Consider the following 24,028-nt stretch of genomic DNA (forward strand, 5'->3'; position numbering starts at 1 on the left):
CAGCTGGTGCCACCATTTGCCCTCTCAAAATTAACCTCCCGCTAAAGCCTTGAGCACCAGCTGAGGCTGTTGAAACTCCGGGATTGGAGTCGATACAATCAATATTTCTGCAAGTTGATGGAGCTTCTCTTCCCAACACCAATGGGAATGGAGCAGTAAACAAACTGCCAGACAAAATCAACCCTCCTGCACCACGGAAATGGGGTTCACCACCAGCACCTCCTGTTAGCAATGAGGAGGGGGCAATCAGGCCATTTGATGCCAACCCCTGTAGTGTTTTTCCCCTCCTTGCTCTAATCTCTGTGGCAGCAGTTGAGCACAAGCCAGTGCCCCAAGACTCTGGCTCTGCTTCGCAAGCACTTTGAGACGTCTCTCGTTTGCAGAGCACATATTTGTTATGCAATGAGCACCAGGAATTAATGATCCACAGCAGGGCTGGGGAAACTTGCGTGGTAAGCACCCAAGGAAAAAATAACTTTTCTGTTTTTAAAGCCACTGATGGAGCCATTAGAACCCGTGTTTTCCTGCAGCGAGGCTGCCCCAGCCCCCCGGCACTGCTGAGCCAGAAAAGGGCGAGTGCCACCATCCCTCTCCCAACTCCTTTCCTTCAGAGAAGCAATGTTCCTGCCGCTCCCATTATGAATCATGAGGTTAGCAGCTTTTGACAGATCATAAATCAGTGCTTCGAAGTCGCTGGGACAAATCCCAGGACATTTAATCTTTAATATTAGACGTGTTTAAGGCAGTGAATATTTCATGAAGGTGCTGTTGCATTTTAGCACATCATTAGCTGTCTCTTCCCCCACTCCCCGCTTCTTTTCTTCTTTTGCTGCCTCCCCATTTCCAGGCATCTCTTCCTTAAAAATCTCAGCAGTTGAACCCCTGTCTTGCTCCCTCCTGACAGTAAAGCTCTTTACTGTAATCCCTGCGAGGCATTTTAAGAACTTGCTTAGGATCCTGATGAACACACAGGTACCTGCCAGTGTGCATTACCACTATGACGGGGGTAGCCCCCTCATCCTCCCCAGGTCCCCATCACTGCTGCTGGTGTTTACAGCTCAGCCTGCTGCACCATCAGACACGATGGGGAGAGGAGGGGAGGGGGGAAAAAACACCAGCAGCAGCTTGTAACAGAAACTCCATGTGCGAATCCAATTAATCTTTTGATTTTGCTGTTTCTTGCTCCGGGTTATGTATTTCTACGGAACATGGAATCAATTTGGGCCAAGCACGATGGGGTTTCTGGCGCGGGAGATGTCTTCTCTTGTTGTCAATAGGGTGTAACAGGGCGAGCCAGTACTCAGCAGTGGGGAGTGGGGTTGAGAGCCCCTTAGCTGCAGGATGGGGTCATGCTGCGGGTGCTGCCCACGGAGGATGGAGGTTGGGGAGTTCTGCATCCTCCTGTGGGAGTCTGGGCTTCAGGAGACTCTGCTGTGTCATCCTGGTACGAGGTGGCAGGAGCTGAGGTGGGAAGGGGATGTGGCCAGGATGGGTTGGATGCATCCTTCCTCCAGAAGAGCTACAGGTTTCTTGCAGCTTTCCACGTCTCATCTTCTTTCCGCATCTCCTGGAGGTTTCAGAAGAGTCCAAAGTGCTCCAGATCCATGGCAGTGACCAGGAATGGCTGTGAACAAGCAGACATGGGCAGGTTGCTGACTTACCTCTGGGGCAGAGAGGTCTCATCTTCCCCTCTTCTCTTGTAGGAGAGTGCAGCTGCCATGAAGGTTATGCCCCGGACCCCGTCCATCGCCACTTGTGTGTGCGCAGTGACTGGGGACACAGCGAAGGGTGAGTGGAGATACGATGGTGTGTTCGCTCTGTCCTGGCTCCCGTATTGGTAAGGAGCCCAGTTCTCCCCCCCACCATCACTGGCACCAAAGACCCGTGGTGACATGCTTTAGTGGTGGCCTTGGCAGTGCTGGGGAACAGTTGGACCTGATGATCTTGAAGGTCTTTTGCAACCTGGTTGATTCCATGACTCCATGACTGGGCTGTGCTGCTTTTCCTGCTGAGGGACATGCCACAACCAATCTTTCTTTCTCTGCCTCCCAGGCCATGGCCATACACGACACTTGAGCGGGGATATGACCTGGTCACAGGGGAGCAGGCGCCAGAGAAGATACTCAGGTGAGTCAAAAGGGAGTTCAGCTTGGACATTCGGGAGCAGAGAGCCAGTGAGGACATCCCAGCAGTGCTGCCTCATGATCACTCCTGGCTCTGTCTTGTTGTGCTAGCTGGGGGACACAGGTGGTGTTTGCCCTTGGTAGACATGAAAGATGTGTCCATATTCTGCAGACAGAGAAGGGTTTCCCTTTCATCCCCATAGCCAGACACAGCTCAGCAACAGTGAAGACAGCGTGCACAGGAAGTCCCTTTGTACTGAAATGAAGAGCTTGACCATCCCCATGTTCTCCCTGTCATGTCTCTAGCTATTCACAGAATCATAGAATCACAGAATGGTTTGTGTTGGAAGGGACCTTAAAGTCCCTCCAGTTCCAACCCCCTGCCACAGGCAGGGACACCTTCTACTAGAGCAGGTTGCTCCAAGCCCCTGTGTCCAACCTGGCCTTGAACACTGCCAGGGATGGGGCAGCCACAGCTTCTCTGGGCACCCTGTGCCAGCGCCTCAGCACCCTCACAGGGAAGAGCTTCTCCCCTTTTTCAGCTTACGGCCATTCCCTCTTGTCCTGTCCCTACAGGCCTTTGTCCAAAGGCCCTCTCCAGGTTTCTTGTAGCCCCTTTAGGCACTAGAAGCTGCTTTAAGATGTCCCTGGCACCTTCTCTTCTCCAGGCTGAACAAGCCCAGCTCTCTCAGCCTGTCTCGTTTGTCTTTCAGGACAAGACCAACTGACTAACACCATGGTGCCACCACTTCTCTAATTCCAAGTCAGGTGCAGAAGAGTGGCCACCATTTGCTGTGGACATTCTGTTCCTATATGACACAATTGTCCTTATTCCAGGTCCACCTACAGTTTGGGTCAAGGCCTGTGGCTGCCTGTCAGTAAGAGCTTTGTGGTGCCCCCTGTGGAGCTTTCCATCAATCCTCTCGCCAGCTGCAAGACGGATGTTCTGGTGACGGAAGATCCAGCAGATGTCAGGTAGGAAGCAGATTTCCTCCATTTCCTCACACTTGAGTGACTACACTGCTCTTTAAATTGTTATTGAGGTTGCAGCAATTTCCATGATGATAAGTCTGATTAATTTTGTTCCAATAAGAAATGTGATGTGATAGCTCTCCAGGCTCTTTTGGTCCTGATGGGTCTAGGTTAGGTCTGTGTGTATAGCCCTGAAGTCTGCCAATCCAGTCAGGTACACTGGTATGAATCCATGGCAAGACGGTTTTGAAGTGACTTAAATCTAATGTCAGATTGGATAGCTTAAATTGATGCATTTACCAGTATGGAGATGCTGTCATCTTTCAGAAACTCACACGTATATCACATCTACCCAACCCTTGGTAGTCTCTTGTGGTGCTTGTGAAGAGCCAAGGTCAGAGCCTGGTGAAAAGTCATGTTGTTCATCCAATTGTTATACAGTCAGAGGGGTTTTTCCCTTCTCTGTCTCCCCCATTTTGGCTGGCTTGTATTTTAACTATATGCATTGGGCTTGACCGTCTGGTTTGGAAGTAGGACCTAAGAGGACATTGCAGAAGGAGAATTGCCCTGGTGAAAGGAGGCTGGGAAAAGGGGGATCCCTTGGAAAAGGAGCCAGGCAAAACAGTTGTGTTTGTGGCCCATTTGGAAAGGAGCAGCACGCTCTGCCCTGGAGGACTGTGCTGGTGGTATTGTCCTCCTCTGTCTGCTTTACAAGGGTTTAACTCTAAACTACAAGGATTCAATTCCTAAGATATTTAGGTGTATTTCCCTTTCTCTCATTAAATTGAGGATGTGACTGTGGAGTGCCACGGAGAATCTGTGATCCCTCCATCCCTCTTTTCCTTCTCGCTGCCTTCTCCCTTTGACTCCATACACAATTTCCAGAACTGCAAATCCGTGTCTGTGTTATTAATCATCTCCCTGGGCACTAGCAGGATCCTTAAGTCCCCCAGCCCCTTCTGTCTTTTCCCAGAGCGATGGGATGGTGGGTTTCCATTCTGTCCCATCATCTTGGCAGGGCTATGGTTGGAGCAAGTGCTTACAAAAGCTATGGCAGAGCCAAGGCTGGCATCCAAAAGGTCCTCACTTCCAAGGGTATTTTTGTGGCCAATTAGTGCTGCAGAAAGAGACTGATGGTGCGTATCTATCACAGTTTGGCTCTCTTCGGAGTGTTGTTTTTCTTGTCTGTGGAAAACTATCGCTTTCCATTTGAGAAGGCGATGGGTCCCCTTGCTTTATGTTAACATTTTCCAAGCCAGAATGGCAGGAGAACATTATTTCTTTCTTGCCTCCTTACATCTTCATTTAAAGTAGCAAAAGCAGAGGCTGGGAAGCTTGCTTTCTGCTCCAGCATGGCGATTGTGTTCTAGCAGTGATCCTTGTGTCTCGATTGGGATGGATGAATGCCAGGCAGAGGAGGGGAGTTTCTGGCACGATGGCTGTTGCCTGCTCCCCTCATAAATGGAATCTGAGCTGAGAATTCCAGGTATAGATATTGGAGTGACCCAGGTAGAATAAGGGAGGCGAGTTCATGGCTCTTGTATCTTACATACAGGAGATGCTGAATTATTAAAACCTTAATAAACGTAATACTAAATATTTGATGTTGAATTATGGAAGGGTTTGCAGATACAGTGAAAACTGAAAAGCAATCTATTATTTCTGCATTAGAAATTAAAATACTTCTCAAGCAGGAATTGGGCTGTAAGCTTGGGGTACTGTGCACTCTGGGATGAGTGCAGGTCCACTGCGGGCGGTGAGCAGGGACGTTGCTGTGTTTGATGCTCATAAACATCGTGTTGGCTTGTGTCCATGGTGCTTTCACACAATGAGAAAGGTACTTTTAGAGCTGTTTATCTTGCAGCCTCTTCACTTTGTCCCCTCTAGACTGAGACAACTCTTGGTAGCTTCTCAAGGGACTATTAATATAGAAGTTTTGGTGGTTTAGATGTCCAGATGATGACTCCATAATGTCAGACCTCCCATCAGAGGTGAACGCATGCTGTCTGCTATGTAGGCATTCAAACGCAGCCAACCCTCTGCATGTCGGGACCTCTCCCCAGGGCTGTCCTGCTGTCTTTCCTTCCATGCTGGCAGCTTCTGCAACACTTGAGCTCTAATACATCCCCATGCCAAGTGGCAGACCTTCGGCTGCTTACACCAGCTTCGACACGGCCGCATTTCAGCACCTCAAGTGCCCTGTTTGCTGTCCTGTGGTGATGTGATGGCAGCTCAATCCTGTATTTCTTCTGTGTCTCTAATAACAAGCGTGCTGCATTCCTCCAGACCTTTCATTAGTCTGACACCTCTTGGCACTGGGGTCACTTGTCTTGATGAGTTTAATGGAGGGAAATTGCAGAAAGCCTGGTTTGGAGAAAACAAGTGATGAAGTCTTTACAACTCGGAGGGTTAAAGGTTCAGACGTTGCCTTGTGTTTTTATGAAGGTGCTTGATGCTGTGGAAGGGGCAGGTGGGGCTCTGCCTTTCAGCAGCTCTCTGGAGAAGTGCTGACTTCCTGCTGCTTCCCTGGAGGGATGCTGTTCTCCACGATGCTGTTTTCTGTGTGTTTCACCGCTGAGCAGTGCAATGAGCTGTACCAGTGCTGTGGTGGATGGGAACAAAGGGCCCAAGCCTCCTCCTGCTGCTGCAGCCAAGGCATTAGAGAAACTTCCTACAGACAGGAGCCAAAAGTCTACTGCAAACATCCCATTAGGGATGCTCTTGCATGTGCTGGGGCTTGAGTTGGATGGGACTTTGCATTCAGAACTTGGTCATGGAGGTTTTAGGGCTGTGCTTCATAAATTAAGCATGAGAGTGCTTAGAGTCAATGAAACTTATATGTATAATTGATCAGTAACCATAGAGAGCATCCCCTTCTCGACCCAAGACTCTGATCCTCCACACGATGATCACATCAGTCACACATCTGGGATCATGGCAGCTACACTAGTGGTGATGTCTTTGTTCATCTGATGTTGGCCAGCAGTGCCGCAGGGCTCTCCCCATGCTGGGGAGCCTCTTGGTTTGGGCTGGAGGCCAGGTCTCAGGCTGGGCAGCCTGTCCCAGCTACACATCCCCTGCCAGGACAAGAAATACCTCCGATTCCTAGCTTTTCTTGATTGTTTTCAAGATCCCTCTTTGTTTCCCATTCCTTATTGCTCCCATCCTTCTCTTTTATCTGTATTTCTCCCATAATCTGATGGTAAACACAGTAATCCATGTATTTTTTGAACAAATTGCTGCTAGGTGTTTAATCCTTCCCACTGGCCTTCCCTGGACTCTCTGCCATCTCTCTTTGGCACTTTTGGAGGTAGCACTTGTCCTGTGGGACTAAGAATCACTATAATTGTGGCAGTTTACGCTGTTCAGCTCATAGGTAGGGTCCCTGCACCCCTGGGTCCCACCACTGCCAGCACCAAGCATCCCTACGGGGGATAGTAAAAGCATCCCTGCAGGGGGATAATAGAAACATCTCTGCAGGGGATAGTGAAAACATCCCTGCGGGGGGTAATAGAAGCATCCCTCTAAGGAATAAGAGAAGCATCCCTTGAGGTGGGGCTGGCTGCTGGGGGCTGAGAGGAGAGAGAACCTGGGGAGCAGAGAGTGGCTCTAGCAAACGCCTGTGGTCCTGGTTCACGGTGCCACCCTCTCTGCAGAAGAAGTTGCTAATTCCTGGTGAGCAGCTATAAATCAGAGGCACGAGCCTCAGCTGCTGCCTGACATGACATATAGCTCTATCGTTATGGCAACCATAGAAACAAATAAAAGCCTTGCCTTTGCTTGACAAGCCTTTGAGATGTCCTGATGGAGAGAGAAGTGCTCAGCGGCAGAATGAATTCTCTTGAACTCACTGTCGATTCATCTTCGTTTTGCTCCCAAGTGAGCCCCTTTGCTCTCGGAATTCTTTGCCAAAGTACAATTGACTGGATTTTTTTATGGGGTTTTATATTTGTTTGTTATTTTATTTCCAGTTCTCTCGGTGGCAGAGCACTCTGCTCCCCGGCTCTGTGTCTGTATGCATCCTGTCTCATGTTGAGGATGCATCCCACCCGTGTCTATATGCATCCTGTCTCATTTTGACTACGGGAGGTGGGATTTTGCTCCTTGCCTGTGGCTTCCCCTGGCTCAGTCCTGCCATGCCATGTTTTATAGGGGTTTACAGTGTTGTTTTGCAGTGATTTGGGCGCTCATGGTTTTACAAGTGGGTGGTGAGCACGGCAGTGTGAGGGTCCGTGGAAGTGGAGGACGGTGAAAAGTGAAGTGGATGAGAAACGCAAAGGGAATCTGGGCCAGGGGAGGGGAAGCAGCTTTGCCATGGCCACACTGCAGCAGCAGCAGTAGCACAGCTCATCTCCCCTGCACCTTATCTGCTGCAGGTGAGCATTGCTGAGGCTCAGGAGGTGTGCTGGGCTGGTCCCCCTGAGCACCGTGCTGGTGGGGACACACATTGCCCGCTCTTCTTGACATTCAGTGCAGGAGATGCCATGGGAACTTGGTCTTCTTTTCCCCCTCTTCTTTTTCGTGCCCTCTTGCACTAGACCAGGCTGTGATTTTCAGGTGCTCAATGCTGGAGGGACCCTCAGACAGGAGGAAGCCCCTTTCTTGGGCTGTTCCTCAGTGGGTACCCAGCGAGCTGCCTGCACTTGCTGTGTTGGTGCCAGTAAAGTGCCTGTGAGCGGCGGCAGTCTGTGATGAATGGATGGCTTCAAAGATGAAGCAAATTGATTGTTGCATCACCAGGCACAACTTACTCATTTCTGAGTAATTCATTATTGTGGACGTCACCCAGACACTGTCATCCCCATGGATAACGTCCCTACCACTCCGGCCTGGGCCTCTTAGCACCCTAACATGCCATCATCTAGCAAAAAGCAGTGGAGAAGCAGCTTGCAGTGCTTACACTGGAATAAACGCAGCCTTTGGCCTTATCCTCTGGAGGGTAAGGACAGATGCTTTACACAGAGGCAGCCACCAGCCCCTGCTCTGCATCTGTCAACTTAGCATCATCCTGGCTGCTTATTGGGATTTTTCCTGCTCCCTGCATCCCACTTTGATTTATGAGAGTGGGTGAGGAGAGCCAGGTACATCTCACTTGGCTGTGGGGTGACTAAATGGAGACAGAATCTTGCTGCAGCCACTGAAGGGTGTGAGCAGTAAACTGAGAGGAATTATGTGAGTGGTGCGATGGGGAAATAGGGGTGGAAAGAAAACCTTGAGCTGAAATCACCCACAGAGTATCTAAGGTAGGTCAGAATTGAAATGCAGATCACCCAGCACCTCTGGGAGGGTGCAGGGGCCTCACTGCCGTCACCTTGTCTCTTCCTGGTCCATCACCAGCCGTGGGTGATTTTTCATGCCCAGGATCCAAGGGACATTTCAGTCCTCCCTCTTCAGGGATGGTTAATAACTTCTGCTATGGTAGTGCTGAATTTCACTCTCCCTGTGCTCTGAACCCACTGCGTTTTTGAGGCCTTGATGCTGGGCCGTAGAACTGCCCAGGGAATGATCAAACCACTTAAGGATGCACTGGATGTGAATTTGGAGCTGGCTGTTAGATCCAGCAACAGCCACAAGTTTGGCAGCTGAGCAATTGCTGCTTTTCTCATCACGGTGCTGCAGAGCCCAGGAGGGAAAAACAACCCAACGAGTGAACAGATTTTGTTTATGTATTTATTGAGACAATTACACAAACCCCCAACACCCACCAAACACACAGATGCTGTCTCACCCCCAGATTCCCTTTAATGTATCTGGGATCTCCCATCACTGGTCCCTGTGGCTGCCCCTGGTGCCAGATGTGCTGCTGTAGCTGTGTGTCCATCCGTCCATCCAGCCGCTGGAGCAGGATCCTGCGAGCGCTGAGACAAGCAGTGAGCACAGAGGGTTTGAAGGGGGAGTTTAAACCACTGTGCTGCTGTATGTGCTTAGCTGAAAGGCTGATGCAAGGCAGCAAAATCAAACCTTGGTTTCTTCAATGAAAGGAGCTCTCCCATCCTTGTTTGATGGTGTTATTTGTTTTCCTGTCCCTGTCTTTGCTTTCTGTTAAATATTGGCTGGAGTGTGCTTTGTAGCTGCCTGTTCAAAGTGCAGCCCCGTGGCCCCTCTGTTCATACAGCCTGTCTCTACTGTTTTTCCTGAATTATGGTTTTTTCCCCCACTATTTGAGTTTTATTACCTTTGCCTGTGTATTTTCTGCCTGTGAAGGGGACTAGAAGTTTTGCAGGCAGGAGAGGGACCAGATTCATCCCCTGGCCCAGGCAGGGGTGGCAGCGTGGTGCTGGGGTGGTGGGGACCTGTGCCAGGCTTGGAACAGGGAATCTCTGCTCTCCTCCCCCTCCTTCTCTTCAGCTTAGCTAAGCAACTGTGGGGATACGGTCCCAGGTTAATACGTTTCTTCAGCTATTTCTTAATGCAGCTTAGTGGAAAGAGCTGGCACCATCCACCAACCAGTTCTGGTGAGATTTCAGTTGCCTAAAACTTGCTCGGCATGGACTGGGTCTGCTTCTCCTTTGTTGTTTTGATCTCCTGTACCTACCACTGGATCACTTCACCCAGATGGGAATGCAGGTGGACATGAACAGGGGAGCTTTGTCCATTTGCTTTAAGGGTGCTGCAAGAAGACACTTCCTTGCAGGCTTGGAAAGGACTCTTGGGGAAGAAGTTTATGTTTATGGGGATTTTGGGATTGCTGAAGGGAAGAGAGGGATGATGAGTGGCTGCAGATGAACGTTGTTCTCCCCATGGAGGGACAAGGGAAGGCAGCTCAGTGCCAACCAGACACAACCAGTCAAAACCAAGGGGCAAAGCTCCCATTCACCTTTCATGCAGGGCAGGCAGTTGCCTGCTGCAGGCAGTGACCATACAAGCACTGCGGTTGCTGAACCCACAAGCCAAGGCTGCTGTGCTCTCCAAAGACAAATGAAGTTCATTAGTTTCAGCTCCTGCTCCTGAGCAGCGGGGACCGGGGTGATGTTTCCATCCTCTCCAATGGAGCCGGTACAGTGCCCCACTGCCACGGCTGCTGCTCCCGGGGGGATTTGCTCCACTCCGGGATGTCACCTCAGCTCTCGGGGTGATTTATTAGGACAAAATGCCCTCCATTCCTCCCAGTGGCCTTGAGACAGACAAGAGAGACATTGGTGCAGCACTTTCCAGGCAGCTCAGAGTAACTTTGCTCATGCTGCGCTGGTCCTTCCCATTCCCTGCAGTTTCCAGATGCAGGAGGGATGCTCTGCAGGCTCTCCCTGCCCCTCTGACAACCAAAGGAGAAAAAACAGCTTAAAATTATGTTAGAAGCACTGAAAAGCTCCGTGCATGGTTTAGAGGGCAGGGGATGGTGTTCCCTGTGTGGTGTTGCCTGTTGGCTCATAAAACCTTCCTGTGCTTTGCAGGCAGACTGGACTGTGGTCAAATCATCTGCCCTGTGTCTCTGTTCTGCCCAGGTTTTATATCGTTGCCCCTTTTCGTCTGTTTATTTGTTGCTTACTCAGCTTCTTTTCTGCTTTAGATGTTTAAAAGTACCTGTGAGGTCTTTTTCTGGTCTCCCCACATAGGGCTTCTGTTACAGAGCGAAAAGCAAAAGCTTTCTCCACTTTTCCCTGTTTAGAGCCCAGAGGTCCAGTGGGTGGTGATGCTTTCCTGAGCGCTGTACTGCAGTGTGTTAAGCAGAACATTGTTTTGAAGGACTAAATCAAAGAGAGTTTTGGAAGCAGGGCTGGGGAGCGAGCAGGAGGGGGGAAAAAAGAGCAAAATCAAGAAAATTAGGTGAAGCCTTGCAAAAAAATAATCCCATCTTGGGAATTGCCCTGCTTTCACAGCCTGAAGAATTACTGTGCCGTAATCAATTCAGCTCTAGACGTTTCCTGCGGTGGTTTTGATATAATGAGGTGCTATTGGCTGCAACCAAGTGCCTTTTATCATAACGCAGATGGGTGCAGTTAAGGACCTGCTGCCACACTGTGCTGCAGGCTCCAGTAGGGCTGAGCAGTGCTGGTGCTGCCTCGAGTGGAGGCAAGGAATCACAGAATCATAGAATGGTTTGGGTTGGAAAGGACCTGAAGCTCATCCAGTTCCAACTCCCTGCCATGAGCAGGGACACCTTCCACTAGAGCAGGTTGCTCCAAGCCCCTGTGTCCAGCCTGGCCTTGAACACTGCCAGGGATGGGGCAGCCACAGCTTCTCTGGGCACCCTGTGCCAGCGCCTCAGCACCCTCACAGGGAAGAACTTCTGCCTCAGATCTAACCTGAACTTTCTCTCTTTCAGTTTTAATCCATCACCCCTTGTCATATCGCTACAGTCCCTAATGAAGAGTCCCTCTCCAGCATCCTTGTAGCCCCCTTCAGACATTGAAAAACTGCTCTGAGGTCACCACACAGCATCTCTTCTCCAGGGAAGGAAGGATGGGGATGAGAGTGTTTATGGACCACACAGCCCATATATAATTCATATAGCACATGTTTCACCTCCACAGGAGGAAATGCAAGTGACTGGTATTGGTTGGAGGGGAGGCATGTAGGGGATGAAGAGCCCCCAGTTGCACTAGGGCATGTCCAGGTCTGCTGGCACAGGGTTTTGGGTGAGAACATGCTCACATCTCCTGCAAACAGGAGGGCTGGGTGCTGCACACCAGTTTCTCCCAGGTACCACATAGCCACGTTGCTCAGTGTTGTTTTGCCTTGTATTTAAGGCAAAACCGGCTCAGGCTATGGCAGGCTCAGCTCATCCCCATGGCTGGTGGCTCTGTGTTGGATGTCCCTTGTCACTGCCTTGCCACATCCATCCCTGCTGGGCTCTCTCCCAGCAGCAGCTCATCGGGAGCCGTGCTGAACCCAGCAGCACACAATTAAACACCGTGTAGTACTTCCCTACTGCTTCAGTGGCCTTAAAATGACATAAATGAAGAAGCTGAGAGTTAAGGCAGGATACTGTGTAAATATGCACTGAGCTTTTGTGGTGAGAAGTCTCTTTATTCAGTTCAGTTCAGTCCACATTCCCTTTTTAGTTGGTTTATTTTAATCAGTACTTATCAAACACAGACAGGCCAGAGCTGGAGATGTTGGCTCTGAAGTGCTGTTCCCCAGGTTGGGGCCATAGCTGAGTAGATTATAAAGGGTTAATGATAAAGTTGTGGATGGTTTAACAAAGGGCTCCTTGATGTGTAGAGTTCGAGGGCTAAATATGCTGCTTACCCATACCAGAGATGATCTATAGGTGGAATAGGTCCCTGATGTGTGCTAGGGCTCATCTACCTACAGGAACACTGTAGAGCAGCTATTCTGCACTCCTTCCACAGGGGAATGCCCTGAAACCCTCTGTGGAGTTAACCCACCACGAGGCTCTTGATCTCAGCCCTCCTTTTACTCCCAATGGGAGTAGCTGCAGCAGGTACCTGGAGTGAAGTCCCAAAGCTCTGGCCTCTCAGCTGTGCTTTGACAGTCTGACCTGTGTTGGCACACAGAGTTGCCACAGGGTCCTGGCTAAGTCAGTCCCACGTCCTCTGCTGCAGCTTCAGCGCTGCCAGGAGCTGCTGCGGTCCCTCCTGCCCACATGCCAGCAGGACCATCAGCGTGCCCCTGTCTGCCCTGTGTGTCGGTGTCACTGCCTGCAGTGGTGGCAGTGCGGCTGCTCTGAAAGGGCTCCTTGTTCTTGCAGATGTGACTGGGGAAGGCAGAGAGGGAGGTGCTTGTGCAGAGGGGCTTTGCCACTCGAACAGTTCCCATGGCTCAGATTGAACAGTTTCTGTGTGTGCTCATCCCTGTGTTTGGGGTCTGAAGCATCAATATGCGTGTTATCTTTTAATGGCATGTATGTGCAGGCAACCTCTCACTTGATGGTGCAGCTTCCTGCTGCCCAGGGGAGAAGGCATTAGCTGGGACCCAGACGCTTCCTGGGTGGCCACTACCTCTTGCTTTCTTGGTTGCCCTGTTATAAAATCAGGTCTTGCTAAAGGGGATTGCCTCTGGCTTGTCAAGACACTGTTAGCAGGGAGATGGCTTTGGCATTGGGGATTGCACTGGGCACGGCCCCACATAACTTGCTCTCTGAGCTAGGCAGTGGGACCCTGGGTAAAAAGAGTATTCATGTCCTATGACTCTGACAGTGGCAGGCTCCTCCATCCTCCAACAGAAGCACTAGTGCAAATATCAAATAGGATCAGTCCCCAAAGGGCTTGGGAAATGTTACTGGGAGTTCCCTGTTGCATCTTCCAGAGCAACTCAAAGGCTGCTTTTGTACAGTGTCTAAGCCACCTGGTAGTTTCATGTCAATCCTTATCTATGGTCACTTTGCTAATAATTTCCCTGCATCACTGTATCGAGTTATCAGTTGAAATCCAGACAGATCAGGTGTTTCTCTTTCCTTAAACCCAACAACCAAATTCTCTTATCACAGAAAGATAAGGGGCGAATCTGATACACTTCAGGGCCAGCAGGTAGACACAGAGATTGGGGACAGGGACCAGCGTGTCTGACAGGAGCTGACACCCCCTATTGGCACACCCAAGAGCTTCAACCAGCTTCAAACCCTCCTTGGCTCAGGCCATCGCAAAGCTCTCTGTGCCCACCCCCCAGTGCAGAGCCCCTCTTGCCTTCCCTGTAGCCACCCAAGAAGGAGGGATTTCTGCCTTGTCCCAGTGACAAAATCAATACCAACGGGCTTCCATTTATATTCTGGGAATGGCAGGGAAGATTGACTGCCTCATTAGCAGGCATGGTGTGAAACTCTGACAATAATTAACAACTCAACGCTCTTATTTGCTGGCCTATCACAGAAGTATTCCATCAAAAATGTAATTTGCTCGACGCTCCCATTTACCATAAAGAGAATATTCCTTCAAAGTTTTAAATAGACTAATTAAGAGGGAAGAAATACAAGGGGAAAAAAATTATTAACAGTATAGTTTTAATGGGAAATTACTGGAGCGTATTAATAATGCAATAACCATTTTTAACAGCTGTCTGTCACTTTGTGGGCCGGGGTAATTAAATTAGGCACTAAAGGGTTAGTCAAATTAGGTGGCGGCACAGCAGCACTGGGGCTAACGAAGGCAAGTCAGGCTTAATGCTCTGACATGCTGTCGTGGTTTAAGCTGGGCTGGTAACTCAGAGCCACACAGCCACTTGCTCACTCCCTTCTTGCCCCCCCCGCTCCTGGAGGAATGTGGAGGAGAATGGAAAGAATGTAAATCCCACAGGTTGAGATAAGAGCAGTCCAGTAACTAAGGTATAATACAAACCCACTACTGCTACCACCAATAATAATAATGATAAGGGCAATAACAAGAGGAGAGAATATAAAACTAAAAGGGAAAAGGGAATAAAACAATAAACTCAAGTGATGCACAATACAATTGCCCAGCACTGGCTCAGTGATACCCAGCCCGACCTGAGCAGTGAACTGGGCCTTCCGGGTGACTCCCCCCGGTTTCTATACCTGGCATGATGTGCTGTGGTATGGAATACCCCTTGGGCTAGTTTGGGTCAGGTGTCCCGTCTCTTCTTCCTCCCAGCTTCCCATGCCCCTCCTCCCTGGCAGAGCATGAGACTGAAAAGTCCTTGATCGGAGTAAGCAATACTGAGCAACGACTGAAAACATAGGTGTGTTATCAGCATTGTTCCCAGACTAAAGTCGAAAACACAGCACTGCACTAACTACTAAGAAGAAGAAAAATAACTGTTACAGCTGAACACACACGGAAGAGGAGACGCTATTGTTCAGGGTAGGATCCCTCTGAGGTGGAGAGTGGGAACCCCTGCTCACCCCAAGCACTAGCATCTCCTCTCCTTGGTTTAGATGAACCCATTGTGCTGGGTGATGCCACAGAGCTCTGTGTTAGCAAGAGCTGGATTGTCTCCAGGAAAATAATAATAAGAAAGGGTCTTATCTGAGCATGAGCATGGCCCGGGGTGGCCTCTGTGACGTCTGCTTCAGCCTGATGCTGCTCAGGTTTTTAATCTCTTTCTGAGAGCCAGAAGGCAGCTATGCAGGGGCTTTGTGGCTGTTTCTTTCAAGGCTTTTGTATTCTGTGGGTTTCAGCCTTGCATTCCCCTTTCCTCCACCCCTTTGCCCCCTCCGAAATGAATCATAGTTAATTTTGCATGGTTCTGAGCCTGAAAACGCATCTTTCTTGCCACCAGCCTATTAAAAAATGTATTTACAGCTCCATAAAGCAAAGCCAGCTGTCAAGGTAATGTCCTGCTGGCTCCCGTGTGTTCAGGATGGAGAGGAAGGTTTTGGAGAGGTACTTCTTTGGTGATCGCAGTGAAGATTTTAAGCCCAATGGAGAGGTTTTTGGTGGAAAAAATCGCTGTGTCCAGCCTGTGGAGGTGTTTACGGGAAGCACAGTGCCCGAGGGACCTGGGGTGCTTGGGTGCAGGGATGTTGCTGTGTTTCCCTTTCCTTCCTCCTTCCATAAATCAGGATGAGGATGCAGGCCCCTAGGTCTGAGTGGGAAAGGATTGCTCCTTCCAATGTGCTTTTTGGAGATTTCAGGCATTTTCTCCATTTTGTATTGAAATAGAACCTTTTCTATAGCATGTCTGTGTGGAAAAACCAATCAACACAAAGCAGTAACCAAATCCCAGATACCAAACAACGCCATGATTGGGGTGTTTGGGGGGTGAGAGCTCTCTGAAACTATGGCCTTAAACCGTGCAGAGCAAGGACATACATTTCCATATATTGGTTAAATGTCTGGGCTTTTCTGGGCAATTTTCTCACTCTGATATTACTTTTTCTTGCTCTCGAGATTTGCAAGTGGTAGAGGTGATGGCAAAGCCTGAGTGTTGCCCTGAGAATTTTCCATTTTCATGAATCAAGTGGAGGGGTTTTGTGTAATTCCTTCTCCCATCACCCCCATTTGAAATCTGTGTTAAGGACAGAAACACTCCTACCTGCCTGAAGTGCTTGGGGCTTTATACTGCTATTTTTATATCTGTTATACCTGTTTATATCTGTTTATATCATTTTATATCTATTAAGATACATGTGAAGCTAGCAGTTGCTTTAACTGGATGATGTGGGGAGAAATGTGCCCCACGTGGCACATGGGAATCAAATAAATACTCAGTGGAAGCAGCTCTGGTTCAGCTGTTGGCTCCTCCGCTCGCTTCAAGAGGAGCATCCTGTGAGAAGGGGAATGATAGACCTCATCAAACCCACCAAAACACCTCAATATCCCAAAACCAGCAAAACCCTCCATGTTTCCACCCATTTTGCAGCCCGGGTGGGCAATCAGGCAGAGGCAGGCCCTCCTCTTTTTCACGTGCTGGAGAATTACAAGCCATATAGATTATTTTAATGGCTGTATTACTTCCAACTGTGCCTTCACCATCTGTTCTTCCCCAATTACAGATGCAAAAACCCAGCATGTTTCTCCATTCTGGCAGTAGAGGATGAAATATAAGCATTGTAAAAGGGTGTATTTTCTTCCAACAATGTAGTTGGCACCTGGGATATTTTGCTCATCTTTCTGACCCACATTGGTTGGGATGCTCTGCCTGGTCCCTCCTGATCCTAATGCTGGGATCCATTGTGGCAGAGGGGCTGTTTAGAAAGAGAAGAGGCTGATGTGCTACATGATTTATCCAAGCCGTGTGGGGCAGCTGAATTATTAACGCTGACCAAGTGTCTAAGTGCTACAAAACTCGACAAGAACCTCTTACCTCCGGCACAGCGATAAACAGGATTGAGGCATGGTGGCAAGAAGGGAATTAAGACAGGACATCAAAGACTGGATTCTGTCAAGTAAATCATGCCATTGCTTCAGTAAAAGAGCCCCTAAATGTTTTATTAGGGATTTTCAACAACTACCAAAATTAAGATGGAAGGGATGAATTATTAAAACATAGATTAACTAAACTAGCCTCTGAATTAAACATGAAAGGCACCTATCGGGAGTGGTGTGGCCATGGTGTGCTGCAGGCACCTGGGTCCTTCACCCAGGTAGGGTGAAGGTGGCCTGGAAAGGCCCTGGAGGAGGGATGGAGAACAGCAAACTGCTCTGCTGCATTGGGGATGCGTTGCTAGGGCGTGGAGAAGCTGGGTGCAGGGTCAGGAGAGCAGTAAGTGTCAAGGAGAGATTTCTGCCTCGGGGAGGTGAAGGCTAAGGAGATGCGAGGTGGAGCAAAGGAAATAATGTTGGCCCTCTGTTAAAAAATGCAGGAGATGTGGGAACCAAAAGGTGTTTTGCCTGAAGTACTCGAGGATCTGAACTTTCTTTTGCTATGTGCTAGTCTGGTGTTACCAGCTAAGAGCCACGTGAGGCAGGAAAGGGATTGAGCCTGTGTACCTCGACCTGCTCCACTGCGTTTGACGCTCACAGCATCAAATAAGGGCAAGGAGGGTTTACAGGGGCTGGAGAGCCTCCGGGCTGGGGGTGAGGAGTGCTCCTGTGGTCCCTTCCTGCTGACTTACTTGGGAGGATGGGATGTGGTTTGGATGGTGCCAACAGCTGGGCACATCTGGTGCTGCCCCTGCCAGTGCAGGGGCTCTGTCCATGCCTTTGTGTGGTTCAGGTGTGTCGTTCTACCCCCAGCGTGCTATTTCAGTGTCTCGTGCTGTACTTCTCCTACCTGTCAAATAGAGACAACATATTAGTCCCTTCCTATGTGGCTGTGTGATCTGAATTTGCTGTTTGAGTGCTTTGGCAGCACGATCTGTCTCTATGTTATACATGCAGGGCTACAGCAGCCCATGAAGGTAAAAGCACAGGCAAGAACAGGAGGTGAAGAGATGCTCTTGTCTCTGGTTGGTTTTGTTCCAGCCTGCAGGATCATGGGAGCTTCATCTCCAGGTGCTAAGCACAAAATGTGGTGGAATTCCTATTTGTTTGTTCTCCTTCTCTTTCTCCTTCTCTTTCTTCTTCAAAGCTCTCACTTGTAAGTCTACAGTCAAACTCCTGCAAGTACCAGGGGTAGTACAGCTGCTGGGAACAACTCACAGCATCTACAGTAGTACTGCTTTAACGTGCACTCTGATAGAACAAGTGGAGGCTTCATTCATAGCAATGATAAAACACTATCTTGCAGTTATGTGCTGCTTTTAATCTTCACAACTCAAAGCAACATTAATTAACTGCATGGCACGGTGGGAGGTACGAAACTGTTGTTGTCCCCGTTTTACAGATGAGGAGCTGGGAGCATTGACACATCCTGCACGTTGCCTGTGGTTGTGCAGGAATTCGCCATCCGAGTCCCACAACGCCAGCTCCCACTTGCAGCATTATCGCTGGGAACACTCTGCTCCTCTCCTGTGGACTCTCAGGAGTGTTAAAGTCATCTTTATTTCTTTAAGACGAGTTTTGGGTTGGATAGATAGGGATGAATATTGCCCAAGTCAAATTGGAGTCTTCTGATGTGAAGTAGGCCAATTTTGAAAGCAAGTTAATTGCTCTCAGGCCAGCAGTGCTCCTTCCTTTGGGAATAAAGCTAGGAGGCACAAGTTAGGCTCATGTTTTATGATCCCCCTTTTTGCCAATACATACACAGAACCTATTTGGGTGAAATGGTGAAAAATCAAACAATCAATCAACTCTTTTCTTGCTCTTAAATCCCCAGCTGAGCCCCTGTGGTGAGCTCTGCCTCCCAAAGACTCCTTGACTCTTTTTCCAAGGATCCCATTTGCAGAGGCTTGCTTCTGCTGTCGGGGTGGGATCAGCCCTCCCTTGCCCCCCATCTCCTCTGAGAGCCCAAGCAATGCTCACAGCTCCCATTTGTACCCATGGGCTCTGATGGATGCTCCCAGCACCCATCAGATCTTCATTCAGTGCTCCCTGCCCTAGCAGAGGTGGTTTGTGGGGTTAGTGGTGGGATATGTCTCTGCATCTCTGTCTCTGGTGCCTTTCAGAGGAAGGAAACTGTATTCTGGGTATCCTCCTTGAGCCAGATCTTGCGTTAGCATGGAAGCCTTTCCTTCTTTCTGTGTGTTCTTAATTAAGATAGACACTAAAATACAGGTGAGGAGTGAAATGGGATGTGCAGGAGAAGGAGGCTGGTCCCTCAGTGTGCGAATGCTCGTCTTTCTTTCCCCCTCCTCTTTTTCTCCTGCCATCAATCTCCTGTAGCTAAAAATGCATCTGGGGAGCGGGTTCCCAGGCAAACTTCCCTCTGATGGGTTTTGACAGATCTAATCAGGCAGGAATAGTGATGACCACGTCCTGCACTCCTGTGAATTGAGGTTCAAACTGAATATCCTTCACTGTAATGCTGCAGCTCCCATTTGCTGCCTGCAGGCTCCAGCCCCAGATGCTTCTCTTGCAACCCCTGCCATAGCACAGCTCTTCTAAACACCTTTGATGTGGGGCACCTAGTGCCCACTCAGGGATTGATCTCAGGGAAGAAGCTGCTCAGAGGCAGGTTCTTCCTTTAATACATACATATATTCTTTATGTCACATTTAATAATGCAATAGCACAAAGATTTACAGATACAGGGAGGATGTCTGTTCTGGATGCTTGGTATCAGTGAGGACCTCTGAGTTGAACTTTGAAATCAGTCTGTGTTTGTGTGTGAGCACGGTGCTGCCACTGGTTTAATGTGTCGTCAGTTCTTCAGAGATGCTTCAGGTTGTGGGTTATTGTTGAGAGAGGGGGGGCTGGTGAATAAGTTGCCCAGAGAAGCTGTGGCTGCACCATCCTTGGCAGTGTTCAAGGCCAGGCTGGACACCGGGGCTTGGAGCAACCTGCTCTAGTGGAAGGTGTCCCTGCCCGTGGCACGGGGTTGGAACTGCAGGAGCATTAAGTTCCCTCCCAACGCAAACCAGCCTGTGATACTATGAAAATAAGGAGGTGGATCTTCCAAAGTGATGTCTCCTTTGGAAATCTGAGTCTGGGACCAGTGAGCAACCCTGGAAGTCCACTCAGCATTCTGCATCTCCACTGGCACATCCCATTAATAGCCCTGCTTGGCAGATCTGAACTAGTGTAGCTACAATGTCCAGAGGCTACACGGTGGGACAGCACACTGAGGACAATGAATCCTGTTGTGGGCACTGGGATATGGCATCTTATCGGTTTGTGTCTCATGGGAGATCTCTGGGGTATAAGCAATGCATAGTACAAGGAGTTTTTTCTGTAGCTGAGGTTTTTGGTCTCTCTCCTAAATGGTGTTTTAACTATCTAATGCTATGGGTGAACTCAAGACCTTCTCTTTCCTCAGGGAGGCCAGTAACAGGCTGCTTCTTCTCTCCCTAGCATCTATGGCAAGTAGTTCCAAGGGCTGTAGGCTGGGATTGATTTGACTGTGCTTAGGAGTAGCTTAGATAATCCTTAAATCTGTATCTAAGCTAGTACCTTTGGCTGCCTTTCTTATCAGCAGAGATCCGGTCTGTGTTGCTGAGGACACCGATCAGCTCTTGCTGCAATCCTTGACAACCTTCAGGGCAGGGGCATCATCCCCAAAATGAGCCGATCTCCCCCAGTGAGTTTGGAGGAGCCCATTCCCAGGCGGATCTCGGGTTGCCTTGGGATGGGTGGGCTGAATCCCACCCTTGGCATCTCCAAGACCTTCTGGTCAGGTCTCTGCAGGCTGTGTACCCGCTCCAGGCAAATGCCATTGGCACCAGCAGATGCTCAGTTGAGGGAGTGGAATCCTCTGTTGTCTTGTCTCTGGATTTGGGTCTGGGGTCTTCTGTTTTAAGCATGTCAGACCCAGTATTACAGCATAGTCCCAAGCCTTGGCAAAGCTGCATGGTTCCTGCCTACCAGCATTGAGCTCCCAAGTGAAAACTTCTTTGCGTAAGATATGGAAGCATGCCCTGCTTCAGCCTCTCTGCCTTTAACCCTCTCTTTTCCTCAGGTAAATGATGATGTTCCCTGTTCCACGTTCAACTCCCCACTCAATTTATCTTGTTTATTGACCCAAGCAGAAAGTCAATGTTTTCTTCATCTGCCATTTACTTTGATGGCAGCCAATTTGGTTCAGCAGGAACAAAAATGGATGCAACAGAGTTCACTGCCAGATTTTCCTCCTTTTTCTTATTTTAGATGCTGATTACCCATTTTTTCTCAACACACCTGGTCCTGGACACAGCTCGTCAGCCTTTGCTGTAGAAAATGGCTACAGGCAAGGCTAAAAATGCACAGCATCACCCCAGGAATGGGAGAGCCAGGAGGGAGCCTGCGGGTCAGTTCATTACAGGCAGGCGCTGCTGCAGCCAGGGCTGCCCGCTCCCTCCCCACGGGTGCTGTTTGTTTGTGTAACGTGGCTCTCAGGAGGTTTCATGTGCATTTGAAGCTCTGTCTCTTCCTCTGAAGTCTGAAGGCGATGCTTTGCAGCCGTTGCCTGGATCAGAGGGTTTTATGTACCTCACCGTGCGCTCTCAGGGGCTGTGGTTTGTGATGGGGTGGGAAAGGGGAGGGGGAAAGGCTTGCTCACCTCTCCGCTGGGATATTTGTAAGGCTGTAAATCAGGAAAGGTTCACTGAAGTGCATTGAAGAGACGTGCCCCAAGAGCAGGTCTAAATACAGCTCCTGCTCCAAAGTGTTTGCAGGCTGGGGACAGCGTGTGGCTGCTTTGAGGTCTATCCAGGCTGTGCTCGCTGCTGTGGTGGTATGTCTTTGCAGGGGAGATAGGAGACAAACCCTTCTAGCAGTGTTGGTGCAGTTTTAGGTCAAAACCAGAGTGATTTAATGGGATGTGGCTACTGCACAGGGTGCTCCTGGCCTTCCTGCAGCCACCGGTGCCCATCACTTCCCCCGTGCCCCAGTGGCATCTCTCTGATCTAAGCTTGTTCAGGGATTTAAACTAGCAGAAACCCCTCTTTTTCTTCATGATAGGAAATAATTTGCTCTGAGGTGCCCATATCTCCAGGCAGGGATGAGATGGGTCCCTTCCAAAGGCAGCAGCATGGGGGTGCTTCTCACCTCTGGAGACCAGACCCATGGCGGGGATGTCCTCAAAGAAGGGCCTTGGTGACCAGTGTCTTACCAAGGAGGGTGCTGCCCTTGTGACAAACTGAGCTGTGCTCTGAGGAGCTACTAATGTATGCCGGGCACCTTGGAAAACACAGCCTGCAGTGGGTGCCTAGATAAGAGCTGAGTCCTTTTGAAAACCCTGCCCATATGGATGGAAAATTCCTATGCAAATCTCTCCCCAGGTATAAAATTAATTGGATTCCAACTTCAAAGAGTACTTGTGGGAACGAGCTGTAAATAATCTGGTTGTGCCTCAGTTCCTCTGTCTGCGGACACTCACCTGGCAGTTCCAAAGCCAGTGAGTGTTGCTGATGGAAGGTGCTATATATAGCAGCAGTGCTATGAGTATATGTATACATATGCATAAATGCATCTCTAGGAACTGACCTATGTGTGTGGCTTCTAAAATACACCTCATGGGTTTGGTTCTCCAAAAAACTCTAGTTTTGCTTCTCATGGGCTCTTACCCCTCTCTCCGTGCAGCAGGGCCAGGGCAGTGATCATCCCCCTCTATTGGGTACTGGTGAGGCTGCACCTCGAATCCTGCATTCAGTTCTGGGCCCCTCACTACAAGAGAGACATTGAGGTGCTGGAGTGAGGCCAGAGAAGGGCGACGGAGCTGGTGTAGAGCCTGGAGCACAAGTGTGATGAGGAACAGCTGAGGGACCTGGGGGGGTTTAGTCTGGAGAAGAGAAGGCTCAGGGGGGACCTTATCGCTCCCTACAACTGCCTGACAGGAGGATGGAGCCAGGAGGGGGCTGGTCTCTCCTCCCAAGGAACAAGGGATGGTACAAGAGGAAACGGCCTCAAGCTGCACCAGGGAAGGTTTAGATGGAGCTGAGGAACAATTCCTTCTCCAGAGGGTGCTCAGGCACTGGAACAGGCTGCCCAGGGCAGTGCTGGAGTCACCGTCCCTGCAAGTGTTCACACACTGTGTAGACGAGGCCCTCAGTGCCATGGGTTAGTGGTGGCCTTGGCAGTGCTGGGGAATGGTTGGACTTGATGGTCTTAAAGGTCTTTTCCAACCTGGTTGATTCTAGGATTCTGTATGATCCCTGGGATGCAGAGAGGTTCGTGAAGGTCACCCAGCTGTGGCTTTCATGGGGTTCAGCTGGATGGAGCTTTATTGCAGAGCATGGTGGAGCCACAGGGATGAACTGCTGAGGTCTTCAGGGGCTCCTCCATAGGCCATTCTTCCTGCAGCAACCATCTCATCAGGGCAGGGACCTGCTGTCCCAACACTCATCCCTGCTTGTGTGGAGATTGCCGATCCCCAGCACCCAGTTTCTCAGGAGCTCAGCACTGTTCCAAGTAGATCGATAGAAGCATCTGTGAAAAATCAGGGCATGGATAACTGATCCGGTAGCCCTGGCTGTTTCCTATTTATCTAATCTCATTCTATTGGCATTTCTAAACTGCTTATCACCACCACATCTGAACACTTCATATGTACCTTGAAAAAAGCCATAATTGCTGTGTAATGAGAGTGGTTGAATCTGGCATGTGGCTGATTCCAGTGCCCGGGTGCAGGCAAACAACGGGCTGAAGGGTAACCTTTCCCTCTTCTGATTTCCCTGCAAAGTCCAGCTTTCCCTGGTGACCCTCATGGATTGCTGTAAAGTCAGATCCAAAATAACCGATGAGAAGAGAGAACTTGCCCATAATACCCTCAAAAGTTATAAAAGGAAATGAAGACCCCAGTGACTTGTTGGTGCCTAAGTGGATGCTGAGGTCTGAGCCCCATGCTGGGATTGTCAAGCTTGCCACTGCAAAATGCTCCTGATGACTGAAGGCAGATACAGGCCCCCATGCTGTACCCTGTACTGGGTCCATCCCCAGCTTCCATGGGGCACTGTAGGACATTTTTGCCTCTGTGGGGCTGGTGGATGAGCTGCAACACCAAGGGAGCTGTGCAACCCCTGGCACTGGGGTACCAGAGCAGGGGATGGAGCCAGCACATGTGCTGGGGTCCTTCAGCTCCAGTCTGTCTTTCTGACCCCTCCAAGTTCCCACCAACAAGCA

At 49.7% G+C, this 24,028-nt stretch overlaps 1 protein-coding gene across 3 annotated transcripts in view; it reads left to right on the top strand.

Moving 5' to 3' along the window:
* ASTN2 (astrotactin 2) overlaps positions 1-24,028 on the top strand; it is a 351,114-nt gene that overhangs the window by 159,484 nt on the left and 167,602 nt on the right. For all 3 annotated transcript variants that reach the window (XM_030507189.1, XM_030507188.1, XM_030507190.1), the window contains 3 exons: positions 1,704-1,788; positions 2,053-2,127; positions 2,961-3,098. In XM_030507189.1, the coding sequence (XP_030363049.1) occupies positions 1,704-1,788; positions 2,053-2,127; positions 2,961-3,098 (298 nt within the window). The remainder of the gene's footprint in view (positions 1-1,703; positions 1,789-2,052; positions 2,128-2,960; positions 3,099-24,028) is intronic.

This window comes from Strigops habroptila, chromosome 15, assembly GCF_004027225.2.
Source record: "Strigops habroptila isolate Jane chromosome 15, bStrHab1.2.pri, whole genome shotgun sequence".
Classification (NCBI taxonomy): domain Eukaryota; kingdom Metazoa; phylum Chordata; class Aves; order Psittaciformes; family Psittacidae; genus Strigops; species Strigops habroptila.